Source organism: Protopterus annectens, chromosome 9.part0 (genome assembly GCF_019279795.1).
Source record: "Protopterus annectens isolate FY-2018-M chromosome 9.part0, PAN1.0, whole genome shotgun sequence".
Lineage (NCBI taxonomy): Eukaryota > Metazoa > Chordata > Ceratodontiformes > Protopteridae > Protopterus > Protopterus annectens.
The window spans coordinates 1,787,927,819-1,787,948,016 of record NC_056743.1 but is presented as its reverse complement, the minus strand read 5'-3'; the positions used below and the strand labels follow the sequence as shown (position 1 = coordinate 1,787,948,016).

General features: G+C 41.5%; 1 protein-coding gene across 2 annotated transcripts in view; it reads right to left on the bottom strand.

Moving 5' to 3' along the window:
* The window catches only part of RAD23A (RAD23 homolog A, nucleotide excision repair protein), a 1,075,282-nt gene extending 1,061,345 nt beyond the window's left edge, over window positions 1–13,937 (bottom strand). Inside the window, exon 1 of one of the 2 annotated variants that reach the window (XM_044084660.1) lies at window positions 13,623–13,937. In XM_044084660.1, the coding sequence (XP_043940595.1) occupies window positions 13,623–13,688 (66 nt within the window). In that variant the 5' untranslated portion in view covers window positions 13,689–13,937. The remainder of the gene's footprint in view (window positions 1–13,622) is intronic. The other variant, XM_044084659.1, reaches the window with a different exon arrangement.
* Between the last annotated feature and the right edge of the window lie 6,261 nt (window positions 13,938–20,198).

Genomic DNA, 20,198 nt, shown 5'->3' with positions numbered 1-20,198 from the left:
ATGGCCGTTTCTCAGCTCGCGCAAGCCAAAAACTCTCAGCTAAGAACCTACCCACAATGCCCCTCTCGTAGATACTCCAGATAGAGTTTGCCCACCCTAGATAAAAGATGTAGTAATAGGAAAAAAGTAGGAGGCTCTGTCTGAGCAAATAGCCTAACCAGGAGTACATAAAGTCCACCAGGAGTCCAGGCAGGGGGAAGGAGGGCAGGAAGTAAGGAATGAATAAAGATCTACAACACAGATGGAACGTTATGGTAAGACATAACTTCTTTATCCGATGGTGTAAATCTTTATCAAGTTCTTATTGTTAGGACAGAGTCCCCAGCTACTTGAGTCCTGGGTGGCCCTAAGGAAGGATATTCCTGAGCACCATAGCACTAAAAGATGCTGGTCCCCTGGAGGCCAAAACCAATCTGTAATGAGATATGAAGGTAACGTGGCTGCTGCACATATATCATCCACAGAGGCTCTGGAATTAAAAGCTACAGAGGTAGCCATAGATCTGATAGAATGAGCCTTTATTCTGGAAGGTAAGAGTAGCTTATTCTGTTGGTAGATAAAGGTAATGACGTTTCTAAGCCAAGAGGATAAAGTCACTTTGGAAACAAGGTTTACCCAATCTGGGTCCTGCAAAGGCTATAAACAATTGGCCTCTTTTCCTGAAAGATTTAGTCCTGTCCAAATAACAACGAAGCTGTCGGTGCACATCAAGGGTGTGCAAAAGGTACTCCCCTCTATTAGAATGCCTTGGGAAGAAAACCGGAAGGTCAACAGATTGGTTAATGGAAAAACCAGAAATGACCTTGGGCAAGAAGGAAGGGTCAGTACAAAGGGACACCCTATCCGTGTGGAAGATCAAGTTAGGACTAGACAGTCAAGGCCTGCAGCTCAGATACTCTTCTTGCTGAGGTGAGTGCTACTAGAAGTATGGTTTTCCAAGACAAAAATTTCAAATCACATAAATCAAAGTGCTCAAAGGAGAGCCTATAAGAGACTGAAGCACCAGAGTCAAGTCCCGGGGATCTAAGGGAGGCTTGTCCGGAGGTTTAACATATAACACTCCCTTCAAAAAGGTCTTGCATAGGTGGTGTGACATAATTGAAGAATTTTCAAGAGCATTATGAAAATTGCCGACAGCTGCTAAATGTACAGTGATTGTTGAAGCGGAGGCTCCTGCATGCAGGAGAGTAGTCAGGTATTGCAAAATCCTTTGAATAGGCATAGAGAAAGGGTCTAAGTTCTGGTCTTTGGCCCAAATAGAGAACCTAGTCCATTTGCTAGAATAAACCTTTCTAGTGGAAGGTTTGCGTGAGGCCAGAATTTCACAAACAGGAGATGGGATGTCAGGCAGTCTGGCAATCACTGGAAGTGGAGGAACCAGGCTGTGAGCTTGAGACAGTGCAGGTTCGGATGACTCAATCCCTGAGGATGGGATAACGGGTCCTGGGAATGATCCATGATCCACGGGCTGTGAATCAGATGAGGCCATAGAAAAGGGAACCAGACTTGATGTGGCCAGTAGGGAGCAATGAGGATCACTTTGCTTTTCAACCTCTGAACTTTCTGGAGAAATTTTGGAATGAGGAGAAATGGGGGAAAAGGCATACAAAAGACCCGGGGGCCAATCGTACGTTAGAGCATCCCTTGGTGATTCCCCCTGAGGGGGGATCAAGGCAAAATAGCTCCTGCATTTGTAATTCAGGGGGGAAGCAAGGCTTGCCCCAATGTTGGAAGATCCGAGCTGCTATTACTTGATTGAGGTGCCATTCATGAGGCATCAGGATGTTCCTGTTCAGATTGTCTGCAATAAGGTTGGAACTCCCGGGAATGTGCGTTGCTATAAGAAAGCGATTGGAAGCTAATCGCCCAGTGCCAAATCCTATCTAGTTCTGCCTTGCTTGTTGATATACCAGACGACTGACATGTTGTCTGACTGAATTGCAATGGTCCCCGAAGGCAGGGATGCATGGAACACTTGCAACGCTAAGAGAACTGCCCTCAGTTCCAGGACATTTATGCGCAAATTGGCCTCCATGGGGGACCAGGTGCCTTGGACAGTATTTCCCTGGAAATGATCTCCGCCCCATCCTAACAGTGAAGCGTCCGTGGTCACCGTGGCCTGGGGAAGACAGAAATGTCGACACCAAAGATTCGTTTGTGGCTTCATCCACCATAGCATTTCTTCCTTGCAACGGTTTGTAAGGCGTATCATGTGGTTGAGTTAGCAACGACTATTGTGCGAAAAGGAGCCACTGCAGGATTCTCATGTGGAGTCTCGCCAGTGGTACTAACATAATGGCAGCTGCCATGGAGCCCAAGAGTAGCAGTACAAGACATGCTAGTACATAGGTCTGAGGAAGAAGGTCTTGGATTTGATGTCTCATTTTCAAAAGCCTGTGAGGGGGGAGGGAAGCTCGACAGGATGTTGTGTTGAAGACTGCTCCAATAAATTCCAGTGTCTTTGTTGGGGACATCTGAGATTTGTCTTTGTAGATTGTAATCCCCAAGCAGAGCGCGAGAGCTTGAGTGTAAGAGAGGCTGCGGACTAGAAGATTCCTGGTCGGAGCGCTAAGGAGCCAATCGTTTAAGACAGGGAACACCTGGAATCCTTGTAGTCGAAGATGAGCTACCACAACTGCCATACATTTGGTGAACACTCGGGAGGCTGTCGAGAGACCGAATGGCAGTGTCCTGAACTGGTAGTTATTGGCTCCCAGCCGGAGGCGGAGAAACCTCCAAGAGCAGTGATCCATCTTTATGTGGTAGTACGCGCCCTGGAGGTCTATAGCGCACATCCAGTTATCCCTCCCTAGGAAGGGAAGAATGGACTGTATCGTGACAATCCGGAATTTTTGAAGTTTGCTAAATTTGTTCAGTAAGCCGAGATCCAGGATTGGTCTTCAGTTCCGTCATTTTTGGCACTAAAAAAGGACCTCTAGTAAAACCCGGATCCTGTCTGGTCTGGCGGGACTGGTTGGATGACACTTTTCCTTAGCAGCTTTTCTATCTCTACGGCTGCTATTTCCCTCTGATTGAGAGGTACATCTGAGATTTGTTTGACGGGTCTAGGAGTCAAGTTGAAAGGTATATGGCAGCCTCTGGATATTATTTCTCTGCACCCAAACATCAGTAGTAATAAGATGTCAGGCTGGTAGATGCAGAGAAAAACTACCTCTGACAGCTTCCAGAGGGAAGCAATCCGGCCGCTGCTCAAGAGCGTTGGTAGGGTCTGCTGGAGAAGAATCTCTAGCACCCTGGTTACGCGGACCCCCTCTACCCCGAAAAGGACCTCTTCCATAGGAGTTGCCCCCTCTACCCTGGAGGGATTGTTCACCACGAGTGTCACGAAAAGGTCCTTGGGATTTCTTGAACCACATTTTTCTTCCCTTCTGGTTCCTGGAGTAGCAACTCTGGGGGTTGGAAAGGCGTATGCCCACAGCAGACAACGTCTTTCTGTCTTTCTCACTACGTTTAAGTGTGTCTCATACTTTGGGTCCAAAAAGCGCAGATTCGTCAACAGGTGCATTGACAAGGGAAGATTTAAAGGGGTCTGCGATGTCACACAACTGCATCCAAGCATTACGTTTCAACTGATGTGGCAGCTCGAGCTGCCCCTCAGTGGAGTGAGATACCAAACACATCGAGGGGTTTGAGATGGATTCAAGGGTAGCTAGCTGCAAGGCGACAGTATCACGCACCTCAGACAGTACCCCACCAAAGAGGAAGACATTTCGGAAATTAGGTCTCTTTGGAGACAAATAAGTGTGCCACATAGTTCAGCGACCGAATGGCAAATATCGCTGAAGCATAGGTCTGTTTCCCTAGTCTGTCCATGGTACAGGACTCTGTCTGGAGGATGGACGGTGGAACTATCTTCTGCCAGTTCCCTCTTGCTGACCGCCATGACTATAAAATCAACTGTCAACTGCTACGATGAGTGGGGCTGGTCTTCAGGTGTAGATAACATTTCTGTCTGGCCTCCGAGGAACAGGTTCTAAGTTGTCCGGGCCCTTCCAGGCACGCTGCACAATGAGTTTAACAAGGTCATCTGCCAGTGGGGTCACCCAGGAAGCAGATGGCTGGGCATGAAAGGCCTGCAGGAACACCGATTCCTTAGAAGAAGGATTATAAGACTTCCAGTCTCCCCACTGCTTGAGGATTTAGAGAATGTCACAGAATGAGATGTCGTCTGAGGAGACCGTGGGGACCCTTTCCCCTCATCATAATCAGTGTATTAGGTGAAAGATCCCTCCGGTGACTCAAGGTGCTTCCTCTTGCACCGTTTCTTCCAGGGTGGCTCCCCAGTGGGATCTTCTGAGGAGGACTCCGGAGAAAGGGTTCCCCTTCAGAGGATTGTTAAGACTCCCGTGCCCAGGGTCCCGAAATAGAGGGTTGGGAGAGGAGCAAGAGAAATGGAAGCCATCGGAGCCATGGACATGCACTGCGCCAGCGAGAAAATAGGCGCTGGGCTAGATACCAAGGTAAAGACGGTCCAAGCACTGCTTCGGGAGAGTACCTGTTCCACCAGAGCCGATGCAGAAAGGGTGGACGGTGCCGACAGGGAAACATTGCTGTAGGGACAGTATGCACTGGAGGTATCTTGCCCTTGGCAGGTATTCGAGTTTTGGAGCCGATGGAGCAGAAGAAACACCGTGGCTGGGAATGGTGCAGAAGCAGGTACAGTCATCGGAGCCGATGTCGGATCCAAGGACTGCACCGAAGTCAGTGGTGCCGAGGTCTGAGCCAAAAAAATGGTGAATATCATGGACGGCACCAAGGGAGAAGACACAAAGCCTGATGCCGAAGAGGTATTCGCTGAGGAAGCACAGAGCCGACTTGGTTCCATAACTGACGGAGATGCAGGAACCGAGTGACTTGTCGCTATGTTTTTTGGTCTTTGGAGGGGGAAGACCTCCAACCCAGATACAGCCTCCTAAAAAGGTGCCTTGAGTAATCCATTTTTCCTTACGTTTTTCGGTCTTTGGTGGGGGTGAGACCTCCGACCCAGATAGATCCTCCGAAAAAGGTGTCTTGAGTAATCTGTTCTGCTAGTGTACAATTACTAAGACCATCACAAAAGTCACAAGTCAGCGCTAATATGATCCACTCTCAAACAGTAGACACAACAAACGTGTATCTGAGTTAGGCATCTTACGTCCACACTTGTCACACTGTTTAAATCCCAACTTAACTTTGTCGGACATAGTAAGGCAACAAGGATATCCTATAGAAAAAATAAGGGAGAAAATACCAGTGATGTTATTTTAAAAAATACCACTAGTAGAATGGAAAAGCCTGTCAAAAACAGCAGAGAGGGACAGTACCAATAAAGGTAAAAAAATAAATTACCAAGGAGAAGAGTAGGTAACAGGCTTAGGTTAAAGGCGACACTAAGAAAAGGCCAACTTGACTAAAAATTAAATAATTTTGAAGAGAAACTTTCTTAAAATTAATTTTCTACTTAGCTTTGAGAGAAATGGCTAGCACGTCTGACTAGGAACACTGCAAACGAGATCTGGAGTATCTACGACAGGGGCACTGTGGGAAAGTTCTTAGCTGAGAGTTTTTGGCTTGCGCGAGCTGGGAAACGGCCGTATCGGTTCTGAGAACAGAACCAAGGTCCTACCAGTAAGAAATGAATAAAGATTTACAACATCAGATTTATATATTACCCTTAATGAAAATAACTGGGATCAGGACCATGAAAAATTTGAGGGGACCTATACACAGGACAAAGCATTTAAGAGCTGCCTCTGCACATTAGTAGTACAGGGGGCAGTCCTGGAGTAAACTTTCTTTTTTCCCATCCACAAATACAAGCTGCACTTGAATATGGACAGAGATGAAATTGGACAGAGGATGACTCGCTGATGTGCAGTAAATCTATTAGTACTGTGCTGCAGGATGCCTTGTATACCAGAAACAGGGCACCTCTTAGCAGTATGTAGGATGCAGAATACTGTGACAGGGCTTTCAGTCCGTCCATGTAGGTCATGTTGTTTACGCCTTGTACCTTTTTAGTAAGGCATCACTTTGGGTGTTCCGGTTGTTGCATGCGTCTAGACAGATACATGCTCAAGGGGGAATTATATTCAATGACTGGCCTAATGAGGGCTGAGTAAAAAAGGACAATGACATCCGTAGATCTAAACACAATCCCTTTGCTTACAAGTTATGGAATATAGAAGGAGTTTCTTACAACAATGGACATACTGGTCAAAAGTTAGGTCACTGCCCACATAAGTCCCCAAATCATGAACAACTGGGTCAACTCTTAGGGGTGTATTGTTAATGTGGTTGTTCAAGAATAGACAAAATTCCCAAAAGATACAATAATAGATTTTTGGCATGTAGTTTCAGTACGTGATTTTGGCACTACTCATATAATTGGGACAAACCTTCCCGCGGGAAGGAAAGTCATTTGGGGATTCATTAATTCCACCTATCCTAAAGTCATGTGCAAACAGCTGATATTGCCTTTCACATCAGAAAAGTAGATGCCAAAAGGGAGAGGTTGCAGCACAGAGCCACGGGGACTCCAGTGATGACCGGTCTCTGTCGGGGTAACTACCCCTATTTTGAATTCTTGCCTCCTATCCATGAGCCAGTTGGAAATCCAGTGGGTGACACAAGTTTACTCCCAGTTAAACTTTGCTCAGACCTGATAACCTCTCTCTTCACCATCTTCCTCCAAATACAGCTACTTTCTTCACTGCAGACTAAGCAATAATAAAGGAGGCAGTACCCTACTGATATACAATGCCACTTAAAAAAAAGTAAAAATAACGACACAAACAATAGCAAATATCATATTAAACACACCAATCTAATTCATTGTTTAATCCCAAAGGTTTTACAGTCTGAAAATTTTCAGCCTCCTCTTTTCAAAATGTTTTCAATTGGGCTATCATATCTCAAATTAGTTTTACCTGCAAAAATCACACATAATACCATATCATATTTACTTACCCTTCATGCTGCATTTTAACATGCTCAGCTATCAGGTTGTCTGATTATTTTTATATCATTAACACGTTTTCTTATTCATATTTTGAACTTCCTTTTTGCCTGACCAATATAACTCAATCCACTAATACAACTAATGACATAGATAATCCCTTCAGAATTGCAAGTACAACACTCACTGTATTAAAATTTATTGTCATTAAACATTTGTTATTTGTTTTATAGTGTATTTACATATATTACAGTTACCCCCCAAAAAAGGTCCTCATAATCTCACTGTCTACTGGGAGTTTAATTCTTCTAAAATCACTATCAACAAAACTTATAAAACAAGCCTTACCCACATCAAAATTTCAACCAAACTGGCTTCTAGTAGAAACCACCATAAGTACCAAGCATATCCAATCAGCGATTACAAAACTGACCCCCTTCCTTTACACAGAAATTAAAAGCTGTGATTCAGTCAATTTCATCCCACACAAACAAAAACAAAAAATTATTCTACAAGAACGTGTAAGCCTATGAACTGACAACTAGTCAAGCAGCCTACCAGATCCAACCTTTTGACCAAAACCACACTCAGTGACCTCATCTCGAACAGCGAGACTACGATCTCCAACATCACAATTCACTCACCCTCATTTAGCGATCACTGTCCCATCAATTCCTCCTCAACTCCTCCATTTTATGTCCATCTTCCAAACCAAACCCAAGATTAATCTGTCAGACCTAAATCCTCTATAAAAGTATATTCAACCCCCCCCCCATAATAGACACCACAAATCCTAATGAAGCAACAGAACTAACTCCTTACACACAGACACACTATCTACTTTATAAGACAGACACTTTCCTTAATCTCTAGACTTTCTAACTCCAAACCCAGAAAGTGGCCAAATCATGAGCAAAAATCCCTCCTCAAACAGCAAGATGAATTCTGGCACTCATGGAAATGTAATCACACTCTTGGAAAAAAGGGAACAGTATACAAATCTAAGGAACCTGATCAAAAAAGGCATCAAAAGACACAAAATTCATTCCATGATACACCTCCAAAATTTAAACACAGCCCTAGAAAATTTTGGAAAGAAGTCAACCTCAGAAAACATAACCTGCCTCACACTTCTACGAGTACTTCCTTCAGCTGGTCTGCAAATGATTTCCAGACACTTCAGCAACATTCCAAGCACCCCCACAAATGCCCCCTCATCCACACACAATACCTTCCCCTCATTTCCAACAGATCTCATTCAAAGACATTACACCTATTATGGAGAAAATATATCTGGAAGACCCCCCCAATATAGACAACATACATCTGTACTTCAAATCCCACTACTGCGACTTCAATGTTGCACCCCTAAAGCACACAGATTCATAGGTTCGTTTAATTGTCCTTGTGGGCCATTTTAAGCCTAGCCAAATACCCAATGTGAAAATCATTTTTTGTTTGTAAGGTAAACACCTTAACCATTATGCCAACCTCCCACATTGTTCATCTCTGTCTTACTACCAAACACCATGCTGAACATATATGGAAATCTACTTCAGTAAAACCACTGCTTAATGTATAGAATTCTGCCACAGTAAAACCACTGCCATATGCCACATTATTTCCCCATTTCAATCCTCTCAATCCTATGCAAAATTTGAGAAAACTGTATAAACCCAACTCACAGAATATATTACCAAATACCACCTTCACTCAGAAAAACAACATGGCTTCTTGCCCGGCATGACGAAATTCTCATGTCAATGGACAAAGGCATGTTCTCTGGTACAATTTTTGACTATCTTATAATCCACCACGTTCCATAAAATGGCATTACCCTAATGCCATCCCTTCTTTCAAAAATTATCCAACTAACATCGGTTTCTGAGTGGACTACAAGTCTAGTATCTCTTTCTCCTCTCTACTCCTATGTAGACGGCATGGTCCTCTATCGCTCCATCCACTCCCTAACTTACAAGCAAGAACTTCAATCACCTCACTGAACGGATTACTACAGAAAACACCACACTAAATGCATTCAAATCAAAATCTATGCTTTTTAGTACTAAACAAAGACTTGGCACCTCCAAAAAAACTTTGGACGATCACAACCATCACAAACACAGCCCCTTAGAGTAATTTCTTTCAAGTATCTTGGTTTTTAGTTAGATCCCTCAACCCAGCTTCTATCATGTATGTTGATAATACACAGAAACAATTACCCACCTTCTTTTCTGGGCACAAAAAATATCTCCTTTCTTCAGGAGCGGCCCTAGGTCAACTGGTGCCCTAGGCAAAACAGCTCCATGGCGCCCCCCAACACATTACCTGGTGCCCCCATCCTGGTCTACCTACACCAAATAAATACTGGAAAAGTGCCCCTGCTATACTGGCGCCCTAGGCGGCCGCCTAGTTGGCCTATGCCTAAGGCCGGCCATGCTTCTCACTGCACCAGGTCTGCAAAAGAGAAAGAAATCCTACTCCCTCAACTTAAATTCAGCCTCTAACAAAAACAATGAGACTGTTCAAAACACTAAAAAACAAAATGTGTAGATTACACACTCCCCAAGAAATTACCACCACTGTATAATACTAAAAAAGGAAAACTGGTTCCCAGTTAACTAAAGAATAGACCTGGCTCTTAGGATCTCACTGTTCAAATCATCATCAATCCACAACCCCTTTCTCCACCCCATTTTTTTTTTACACCTTCGGGTGGCTAGCCTGTTGCAGTTGTTCTTCCACACCGTGCACATACACCTATGGCCAATTCAGAATGCCAAATCCACCTACTGCATTTCTTTGGAATGTGGGAGGAAACCCACATGAACACATGCAGACTCCACACAGAAGGCACCCCAGCCAAGAATCAAACTTGGAGAACCTTTTGCTGTGAGGTGACAACACTATCTGCTGCACCACTGGGCCACCCACACTCTCCCTCATTTACCTCAAAACTAATATAACATTCAACCAAAGAAATATGAACCACTCTGGCTATGCAACACAAAACCCACAATGCAAGCTATGCATATTTGACCATGCACGGTCAATTTGCAGCCTAAACTGAGGGAGTCCCTCCCACCAGAAATTAAAAATTCATCCTCTAAAGATAGTTTCTGTTCTCTGCTAAAATGACATTTAATTAAACAGGAAGAATGCACGTTCTACCCCATCACATCATTTAAATGTACTTTAACTCTTCTCCAATCTAACTCAATCACCATTATACTTTGCTCCTTTTCACATCTCTATCTTATTCTATTTTCTCAAATGTTTTGACACTTTTACATCGATTAAAAATTAATAAATTAGATTAACTATGTATCCAAAGCATTACACGGCAGTTTATTTAAAGTCGCACCACTGCTGTTCACACAGGTGTGGGTGGTGCCTACTTGACTGACATTCCAATAGGGCTGTCACTTAAGTGTGGCAGTTGTTTTTAAATGTTATTTTTATTTTGTATGGAAACATATCTGAGATTCTAATATGGGGCTTGCGACAGACTACACATATCCAGCAAGGGAATGACCCCCCACGCTGTACATTTTTATCTTACGTTCCACTGACTGATAGTTCTATAGATTGGGGAGTGAGACATTAAGCATTCTACTTTTTTTTTTAAATTTATGATGTTATTAAAAACATGCCTAAAATTATATTTATTAATCATAATTACAATGTCCACTCATAGCTAAAGGCACGTCAAAGCTACAAGCCATGAATGAAATAGCTTAAAAGCCAACGTTCGCTTGCTAGTAGAATATTTGCATTACTAAGTACTTGTCATGGACATAACTGGTTTTTCAAACGTTCCCAGTGGGTCGTCAAATTACTTACGATGTTCAGTACTGAAAAGTTGTCTCGGTTCTAGAGACACAGTAACTTAACTGTAGTTAAAATTCAGAACATAAGATGCCTTCGAGATAAATAAAAAGTAAGGTTATATCTGCCTCTTTCTGTCCTCTAGAACTTATGCATCTGCTGCTCGTTTTCTTTAGGCTGGCATTTCGTTTATGCGCTGTTTATCTAAGACACCACATCTTCTGATTATATAAAGTTTGATATTAGCATGGGTCCCCGTTTGTACCCTTTGTTTTAATGCCTTAGAAGCAATACTTACGCAGCCATTTAATACCCTGCTTTAGTTAAGGTTCTCGGGGACCTGGGCTTCATCCTGGACAATTTGTGCCCTTTATTACTCACATAATTTCATGTATCGCATCCTCTGAGAAATAAAACTCATGGCAAAGGGTCTAAAACCGGAGCGCTTTCTTATTTTTCCAACTGTATATTTTACAGACACATAACTGTAATGTTGTAATGAAATGTGACAGCAGACAGCTGTCAGGGTTACTAGGAGGCGGGCTTTGCTACTGTGTTTTTCGACAATTACATGACATTGTGAGTCTAGGAGGCGTGTCCAGGGTGGGCTTTGCTACTGCGCATCCTGCGAGGTACTTCACTGGGAGATTACCCGAAATGCCAGCCTAAAGAAAACGAGCAGCAGACGCATAAGTTCTAGAGGACAGAAAGAGGCAGATATAACCTTACTTTTTATTTATCTCGAAGGCATCTTATGTTCTGAATTTTAACTACAGTTAAGTTACTGTGTCTCTAGAACCGAGACAACTTTTCAGCACTGAACATCGTAAGTAATTTGACGACCCACAGGGAACGTTTGAAAAACCAGTTATGTCCATGACAAGTACTTAGTAATGCAAATATTCTACTAGCAAGCGAACGTTGGCTTTTAAGCTATTTCATTCATGGCTTGTAGCTTTGACGTGCCTTTAGAGGAAAGAGTTCAGAGTATGAGTGTGGCTCTTTACATGTCAGTTTAAAGTTATTAACCACGTTATTTGTGTTTAATTTAGCACCCTCTTGTGTTTGTACATCTTTTATTACAGTGCAGACTGTGCTTGTGTGTCTATAACTGGACTAGATCTTTAGGTCGCGTTTGAGCATATCTTTAGGTCTGAGCTCCGCGCTCACTGTCACTCAAATGTGCCAATCAATTTGGACACGCCCAAAGCTGCGCAGTACCGCCCGCGAGGTACTTCACTGGGAGATTACCGCATTTCATTTATGCGCTGTTTATCTAAGACACCACATCTTCTGATTATATAAAGTTTGATATTAGCATGGGTCCCCGTTTGTACCCTTTGTTTTAATGCCTTAGAAGCAATACTTACGCAGCCATTTAATACCCTGCTTTAATTAAGGTTCTCGGGGACCTGGGCTTCATCCTGGACAATTTGCGCCCTTTATTACTCACATAATTTCATGTATCGCATCCTCTGAGAAATAAAACTCATGGCAAAGGGTCAAAAACCGGAGCGCTTTCTTATTTTTCCAACTGTATATTTTACAGACACATAACTGTAATGTTGTAATGAAATGTGACAGCTGTCAGGGTTACTAGGAGGCAGGCTTTGCTACTGTGTTTTTCGACAATTACACGACATTGTGAGTCTAGGAGGCGTGTCCGGGGCGGGCTTTGCTACTGCGCATCCTGCGAGGTACTTCACTGGGAGATTACCAATCAGGGATTGCTACTATGCATCATGGTGTGTCCTAATATAAACAATCATCCATTATTCTACCACAGTACTGTTTTTCTGTCACATGTGTTTATGCACTCATCTGCTTTGCAAGTCTGATGAAATGCAGAGACTGAAATTAGTCAAAACTGATCAGTGCCCTGCCCCAGTAAACAAATTCAAATAAAATACAAATAAACAAAGCAAAATGATGCAGTGCAAAAGCTTTTAATAAAAAAGCCCAATTAAGGGCTTACCTCCTTAAAATGGACTTTTCAGATGCTTTGTAAAGTCTAAACCCACTGTTCTGTCATTACTCATACTGCCTTTAAATACTCCTCTAATCACTAAAAAAAAATTCAATACAGTTTTTATTGGCATAGTTACCAACACAGATGGAAATACACAACTGAAAACATGCCAGCCCAATTCCCACCTTTGTTGTTTACATTGCAAGACATTGACAAACACGAAAAACACAGAATGAAACAACGAAACGCCTCAAGCTGATGACTAATGAATAGCCACATACCTGTTTTTTTTTTTTTTTTTTTTTTTTTTTTTAGATAGCAATTTTTCAATAATGGAAATAACATACGTTTAAGTACGCTTTCTCTACTAATCCAGAAATACATAAACTACAATTTTGCCAACTTTAATTCCAGTGACAGTGAAACAGGAAGACAAAATCGCGCCTCTTCTTTACAGGACACCTGTGGCTCAGAAGTGTAAACTGCCACTTCGGGACCATCACCGCAAACCAATGTATGGCAAAACTGCAAAGGTGAACTCAGAAGTAAACAACAATAATCAACTATTAAATAAACTGTACCCAGTGGGAATATGTTCCCACAAACCCATGTCCTCATTCCACAAATCACACCAGACCAAGAAACACAAACCCACCTACCAGTTAACAGGATTTATATTTTTAAGTGTCAGCAATAGACACTGGTGAGTAATGGTATCTCACTTCACACGCCCTCGGGTCACACACAGGATCCCCGTACCGTTATCAAATGACCACCCATCCAAACTGGTTATATCACTGGGTGCTTTAGCCAATGGGGTGGAACAATGCAAGTGAGAAGAAAATGTATGTCACTTTCTGTCCTTACCGTCAGCTCTGGGTCTATCTCCACCTTGAAAGTCTGCTGCTGCAGGGTCTTCAGAGTAATCTGCATGGCTGCCGCCGCTTTTATATCACGGAAGAAACAATTCCTTCAAGCACCGCTCACTTTTCAGTCTTCTTATACAAATAGGAAGAAAAGAGTTTCTGAATCTTTTTTAGGAGTCACTTAAAAATCCACAGCTCTTCTCACAGATAAACCACTCTGACAACCAACATGCAACTCATAACGCCGCCATCACGACCGTGACGCTGCAAACCGCCCACCAACTGAACGCACGAGCCACGTGCCCTCACGTGACAAGTCTGCGCCAGAAGTCGCCGTGGGTCAAGCGGTAGGGTTATGGGTCATATGATTAATAAAGAACTATGTTAGATTACTATTGTTGTGTTATTTGTGTGTTAGAAGGTATGGCGATTATTTTTGCTGTCATTGTTTTTTTTTTTTCCTGTTACTGTTGTAGGTTAGTAGTCCATTATCGCAGTCCTTAAATAATGTTAGATGTACCTCTAAACCTCTTAATGCTGGTAATTTGGAAAGGCCAAAATCAACGGGGAGAAGTTGGGGATGGACAACAGGTTTTGCGTTAGTTAGAATGCATAATTTGAAGGACAAAAAAGCTTGAAACTGAACTGTGTGTCATTACTTATTGATTGTAGTGCTTAATGATTTACCAGAAAACCACCACTTTTATGAAGAACAGTACAAAAATGTTAGGCGAAAATCTGGACATTGGAGAACTATGATGCTGTATGTCACAGGTTTCTTTTCCTTCACAAAATGTAGCCCAGTACTAATACCAGACTGGTTAGCGGGGCCTAGACTAGAGAATGAGTTGAGGATAGGCTCTCTTCCTAAGATAATATTAAAATTCCAGTATAAAGGTGGACGTCTTTGACCAGTTCTCTATTGAGTCTGAATATTTTGCTATGTATTTTATGCCTTTTTTTAAAATAATTTGTTGGGGAAACTGCTTTTTCCTGTTAACCAGTGGTTATGTATGTATCACTCACTTTTGTGTGCGTCTAACCACAGATAAAATCAGTGGTGTTCTTTCACACACACACATCTAGCAAATGAGCTGAAGTAGCTTAATTGGGATAGTGTTAAAATGAAGATGTAAAAGTCCCCTGTTCAGTCTTGGGCTCCTATCTTTCAAACTCTTAGCACATGAAATCTGGACAAATCCTAAAACAATGGGGGAGTCAAGGCTCGAAAAATGGACATGTTTTGAATATTGCTCTTAAATACTTGGAACATTGTTAGAGTAAAAGGATTTGTCTCTGCATGCATTTTCTGAAGATATGAAGTCTGAAACTCAAGTAGATGTCATTATTTAGTGACATCAACCCCCAATGATTTGCCATAAAACTAATTTTAGAAAGAACAGACAAAAAAATATGAGGCAAAAATCTGGACAGTTGAGATGCATGTTCAGGTCTCCGCAAAGAAGTATTTTTTTAACCCATCTCTGTGGAACAAGATGTTACATGCAGTGAGCTTAGAGTAAGAGGACGAGTAATACAGAATCTGAATTTAGTTTACAAATATTGGGCTTGGTTTGTTGTAATAGTTAAAGTATTTACACTGGAATCACAAAGTACACAGTCACCTTTGAAAGGAAAATGAGCTAGGCTTAAAATGGCCCACAAGGGCAACTAGCTTAGTATTTGCCTACAAACCTATGAATATACACAAATACTCATTTACTGACATCGATCTTGATGTGATATGACTTTGATGTCTGTCACATGACACACATGCTCACTCACTCTCTCTCTGTTTCACACTGCACACTTGCCTACAGGCATGTTTGGGGAATTGCCAATTTACCTATGTAATTTCTCTGGGGGTCCTAAAAGAAACCAGAGAGCCAGGGTAAAACCTACGCAGAGAGAGGGAGGACATGCAGACTCCACAAAGAAGAATTCACAGCTAAGCACTCAGAGAGCCAAGCAGTATGTAATACAGTGCTTCTTACTGTGCCCCTTTTACATACATCCTGCCCAGGCCACCAAAGTTAATAACTTAATGTGTACAGTGCTGATATCCGGCTATAATGGAAAGTGAAATACATTATAGTAGATGCACTGTGACACCTACTATTCATTCACACACATACTATAGCAGTGGTCATTTTACATTGATTTCAGCTAATGCAATAAATTGTGTGACACATCTATTGCCAAACCAGACCAGTGACTATTTGTGTGACCAGTCAGCAAGGATAAGTAACTTTTATCCACAGCCTTTGTACCCATCTGTTACAGCTACTTTGACCACATATTCCTCAGTTGTCAAACTGTGACTTTAAAAAATTGTCACAGTAAAGTGCTCCATCTTATTTCATACAAAGCCACACTAGTTAAACAAACCATATCAATGACTGTTTAAATAGGTCAAACAACATCAGGGTCAATTATTTTCACCCTCAAGACAGCATCTGTCCAGCAAGTATAGTCACGAAGTGTGATAGAAAAATAATAATGGCCACAGTAATGCAGCTTAGCTTTGTTTCATGCAAACACACAGTAGCCAAGTAATGAATTCCAACACAAACACACTCACTAATGCTGTAAGTCCAAACTGACTGTTTACCTTGATCCAGTAAACTGGAGGATCAGTGGTTTTCATTCACCCCCCCCCCCACACCACCCCCATGCCCAGAAATTTCAGCAACTTTGCTGGGTATGTACACATCAGATGTATGGTTGATATAAAAATAATGGTAATAGGACTGTATTTCAACTTTGTTTCACACAAATGCACAGTATTCCAGTTTTTATCAGTACACACTAAAATTGTAAAGTATTCTAACTTTGTTGGCATAAATACATATTAATGATGCAAAGTCTGATAAATTAGCAAACGGCATCAAAAGTGGTCATTTTCTTCTGGAGACAGTCCCCTGGACCCCACAATTATAGCCAGGTTGTTGACTGTCTACATCTTAGTTGTCTGATTGTAAGAAAATAAAAAAGAGCTGCAGTAATTTATTTTAGCTGTATTTCAGTGGGGTAACCAAAGTATTCAAACTTGCATCACGCAAGTACATACAGGTGTTGCAAAGTCAGATTAATGACTGTGTAATTTCAGCAGATAATAGCAGTGTCTGTCACTTTCATTCACAGACATCCCCATACCTAGCAATTACAGTTTGTAACTTTGTAGATTTCATATGTCTGTAATAAAATAACACAATAATGGACACAGTAATGCATTTCACAGACACAGTAGTCATACCATTATAGCTTACCTGTTTTACCTTTTCCAGGATCACAAGACAACCTTAATTTATTTCAGTATTTGAATCCAGAACTTTGCCAACAGGGCAACACATTCAAACTTAAAACACTCCTATCATTATTTTTTTTTAAATAACCGCAACCATGGGTCGCTGTATAAAAGACAATTTAGTGTAACTGCCTTTCAGTTTTATTCCATCTGCCTGGTTCATGCTTCATTGGGAAGCAAATTTTTGTTTTCTGACATTCTTTCCAATAAGTGTGGGGGGGCACACCAAGAAGGCCAGAGCCCTGGACAATTGTCCAATTTGTCCAACAAAGCTGGTTTTGTTGACTTTGTATATTCATAATACTACAAATTTCCATGATTTTGCATCATTGCCCCTTACCATCTTCTGTCTTTCCCAAATTCATTTTTCTCAGGTTCTTGAGCAAACTGAGCATTTGTGGTCTGCACAGGAATTGCTGCCTTTTAGGACTTAGTTCTGCAATTCAGTTCCTAGCTGTGGTGTTATTGGTATGGAATGTGCATGTCCTCACTTTGCATGAATTTTCATTAGAGTGCACTTTTCTGTCCACATCCTACAAATATGAAGAGTGGTAAAACAGTGATCCTGTACTTTGCCTGTAGGTATTCATGTGTGTGCTTGTAAAGGAGTTGCATCCAGTCCATAACTGTCTGTCTGCCTTTCTTCTGTTTTGCGTGATGAGACAGGCTTTGACTCTCTCCCTGAGCCTAAATAGGTTAAATCTGCTATAAAAATAATGAATGTATATACAGGCGACAAGGTGGCTCACCAAACATGCATATCAATTTTGCATAAGGCCTTTCAGGAATGAGCAACAGTTACGCTAAATAATATTACCATTGATAATATTTGTAATGGGATGGGGGCTTGTATCCCCTAACCATACAGCCTAAATTTTTGTCAAATAAATTAGGTATAATGTAAAGGGTGGATAGAGGGCACAATCTCCAAAACATTGTCACATTAATACTTTATTTAGTATAACTCTTTAATGATAACACTTGTTCACTAAATTACTCAAACATCAAGTAGCAATTTTTTTAAGAAAGAGCTATCCGTACTTGTGGAAATAACAGAATCAAGGTAGATGGAGAACCATTTCTGCAGTGTAAGCATAGCTGGGTACAGTGTTTATGGGAGCAGCTGAGTAGGCAAAACAACAGTTGTAGCGCTGTGACAGAGGATCAAACAAACATGGGTAGTAAATGGGGAAAGGAGGCACTTTTGGTTACACTGAAGACTGGAAGTTGTGACCGAATCTGTCATGGGTTATATACAGAACAAATGTTTATTGGAAGAGAGAAAATAAAATGATAAAAGTATCCTTTAGAAGACAAAGAAATATGGAGTACTGTTAATGGGTAACTTTTAATATGATACATTTTGAAAGGAGCTCTTTGACTGCGACCACCTCATGAATTATCATCAATTTTGATGCTCTACAAAGGCATATATTTTGAAAAATCCAAGGAGACACTGGAGCAGACATTATAAAAATGCAAGTTTATTTTCCCACATATTCACAGGAAAATCATTGTATAGCCCATTTGGCTTGAAGCAAAGTAGAACAGCACCTGTGGTTTATCTTCATCAACAATACTACAGTCTTTCTCAGTCCTTCTAGTAATAGGATGCCTTTAAAATCCCAGGCTGTCAGCCTCAAGCACTCTGCAGTTGCAGCTCTGTATTGCAGATGATTCTTCCAAATATCATCCCTGAGTGAGACCTGACTAAGCACACACAGTCCACTCGTGTCAAGTCTTCTGGACAAGCTCCAATTTAGTAATGAAATTTCATGATTCAAGTTTTCAAAACTACTTTATTATATACAGCATTATTTGGTAATCATTGCCTGACTAATATATAGTGCTTGCTTAACTGTTGTGGGAATGATCCCACACTCCGTACCACAGCACACATTTTAAAGACACAGTGATCATTTACTAGAACCAACATGTTACAGCTACTTCCCTTCAAGCCCCAAACCAGGAGTTTTGGACTCATAATGATGGGTTGTAGGCCCTTGACAACCTTTCAGTATTTTTGTTGAACACGCCAGTCCTGTGGGTCAACATATTTTGAAAGATTGGAGGAATAGTGCCCACCAGCACAATTTTGTATTGCTGTCAGTATACCTATTTAGCATTGTAATGGTGCATGATCCATTACCAAACTGAAGTGTCTACCTGACGAATAGCACTTCATGGCATAGAGGGGTTACTTTATTGTTAAGCTCTGTTTCTGCTTTCTCAATTTTCTGCTGATATTGCACACAGACTGCTTATCACATTGAATGTCTTGGGATAGCAGTGCCCCCCAAACTGTCTCCAATGCATTGGTATATACATTAAACTACTCCTTAGTGAAATCCGCAGGAATCTCTAACATGGGTTCAGAACATAGAGCATTTAATGAAATAAAAAGAATCCTATCTGTCTTAGGATTCATTGCATTTTGAAAAAAAGCTGCTTCTCCTGTGAGATCTATCAAGGGTCAGTCAGTAGTAGTTGTAAAATTAGGCATAAGCTTTCTGTAGTACCCAGCTAGTCTAAGGAAAGCCTTTACTTGTAGCTCTGTGGAGGGTACAGTACAATTTCTTATGGCGTTCATTTTGTCTACTTCTGACCACCCCTCCTCCTATAAGCTATCCTGGTATTTAGCTTCCACAGTACTCATTTTACTTTTCTTAGCATTTCCAGTCAGCCCTGCCTGTATTATGGATTATAGCACAGCCTGCACTTTGGATAAGTGAGAATTCTAGTAGTCTAAATGAATGGTCATGTCATCCAGGTGTGCTGCAACATGTCAGGAGTGAGGCTTCGTATTTTATCCATTGAAGTCTGAAAGGTGGCTGGGGCCCCATGTAGCCCAAATGGTAATGCTGTGTACTGGAGTAGACCATCAGGAGGGTTACGAAGACTGTTTATTTCTTTGGCAGCGGGGGTAAGTGGTATATGCCAGTATCCTTTTGTCAAGTCCAGTGTTATCAAGCATCTGGCCTTTCCTAGGTTTTCTATTAAATCATCAGTTTTGGGCATTGGATCACTGTCAGACTTTGATAGTGCTGTTCAGTTTCTAAAAATTATTACGGAAACTGATACTTCCATCAGTACCGGTCTGTTCCCATCACTTTGTGACTCTTCTATTACACCTAGTTTTAGCAAATTGAAGGCAAAAAGGGGTAAACAAACCACAAGATATTAGTGTAAACACTTTTACTTAATGCTTCCGTCACATAGACTTCATCAGAAATACAATGCTTCCATATTTCACACTAGTATATATACACC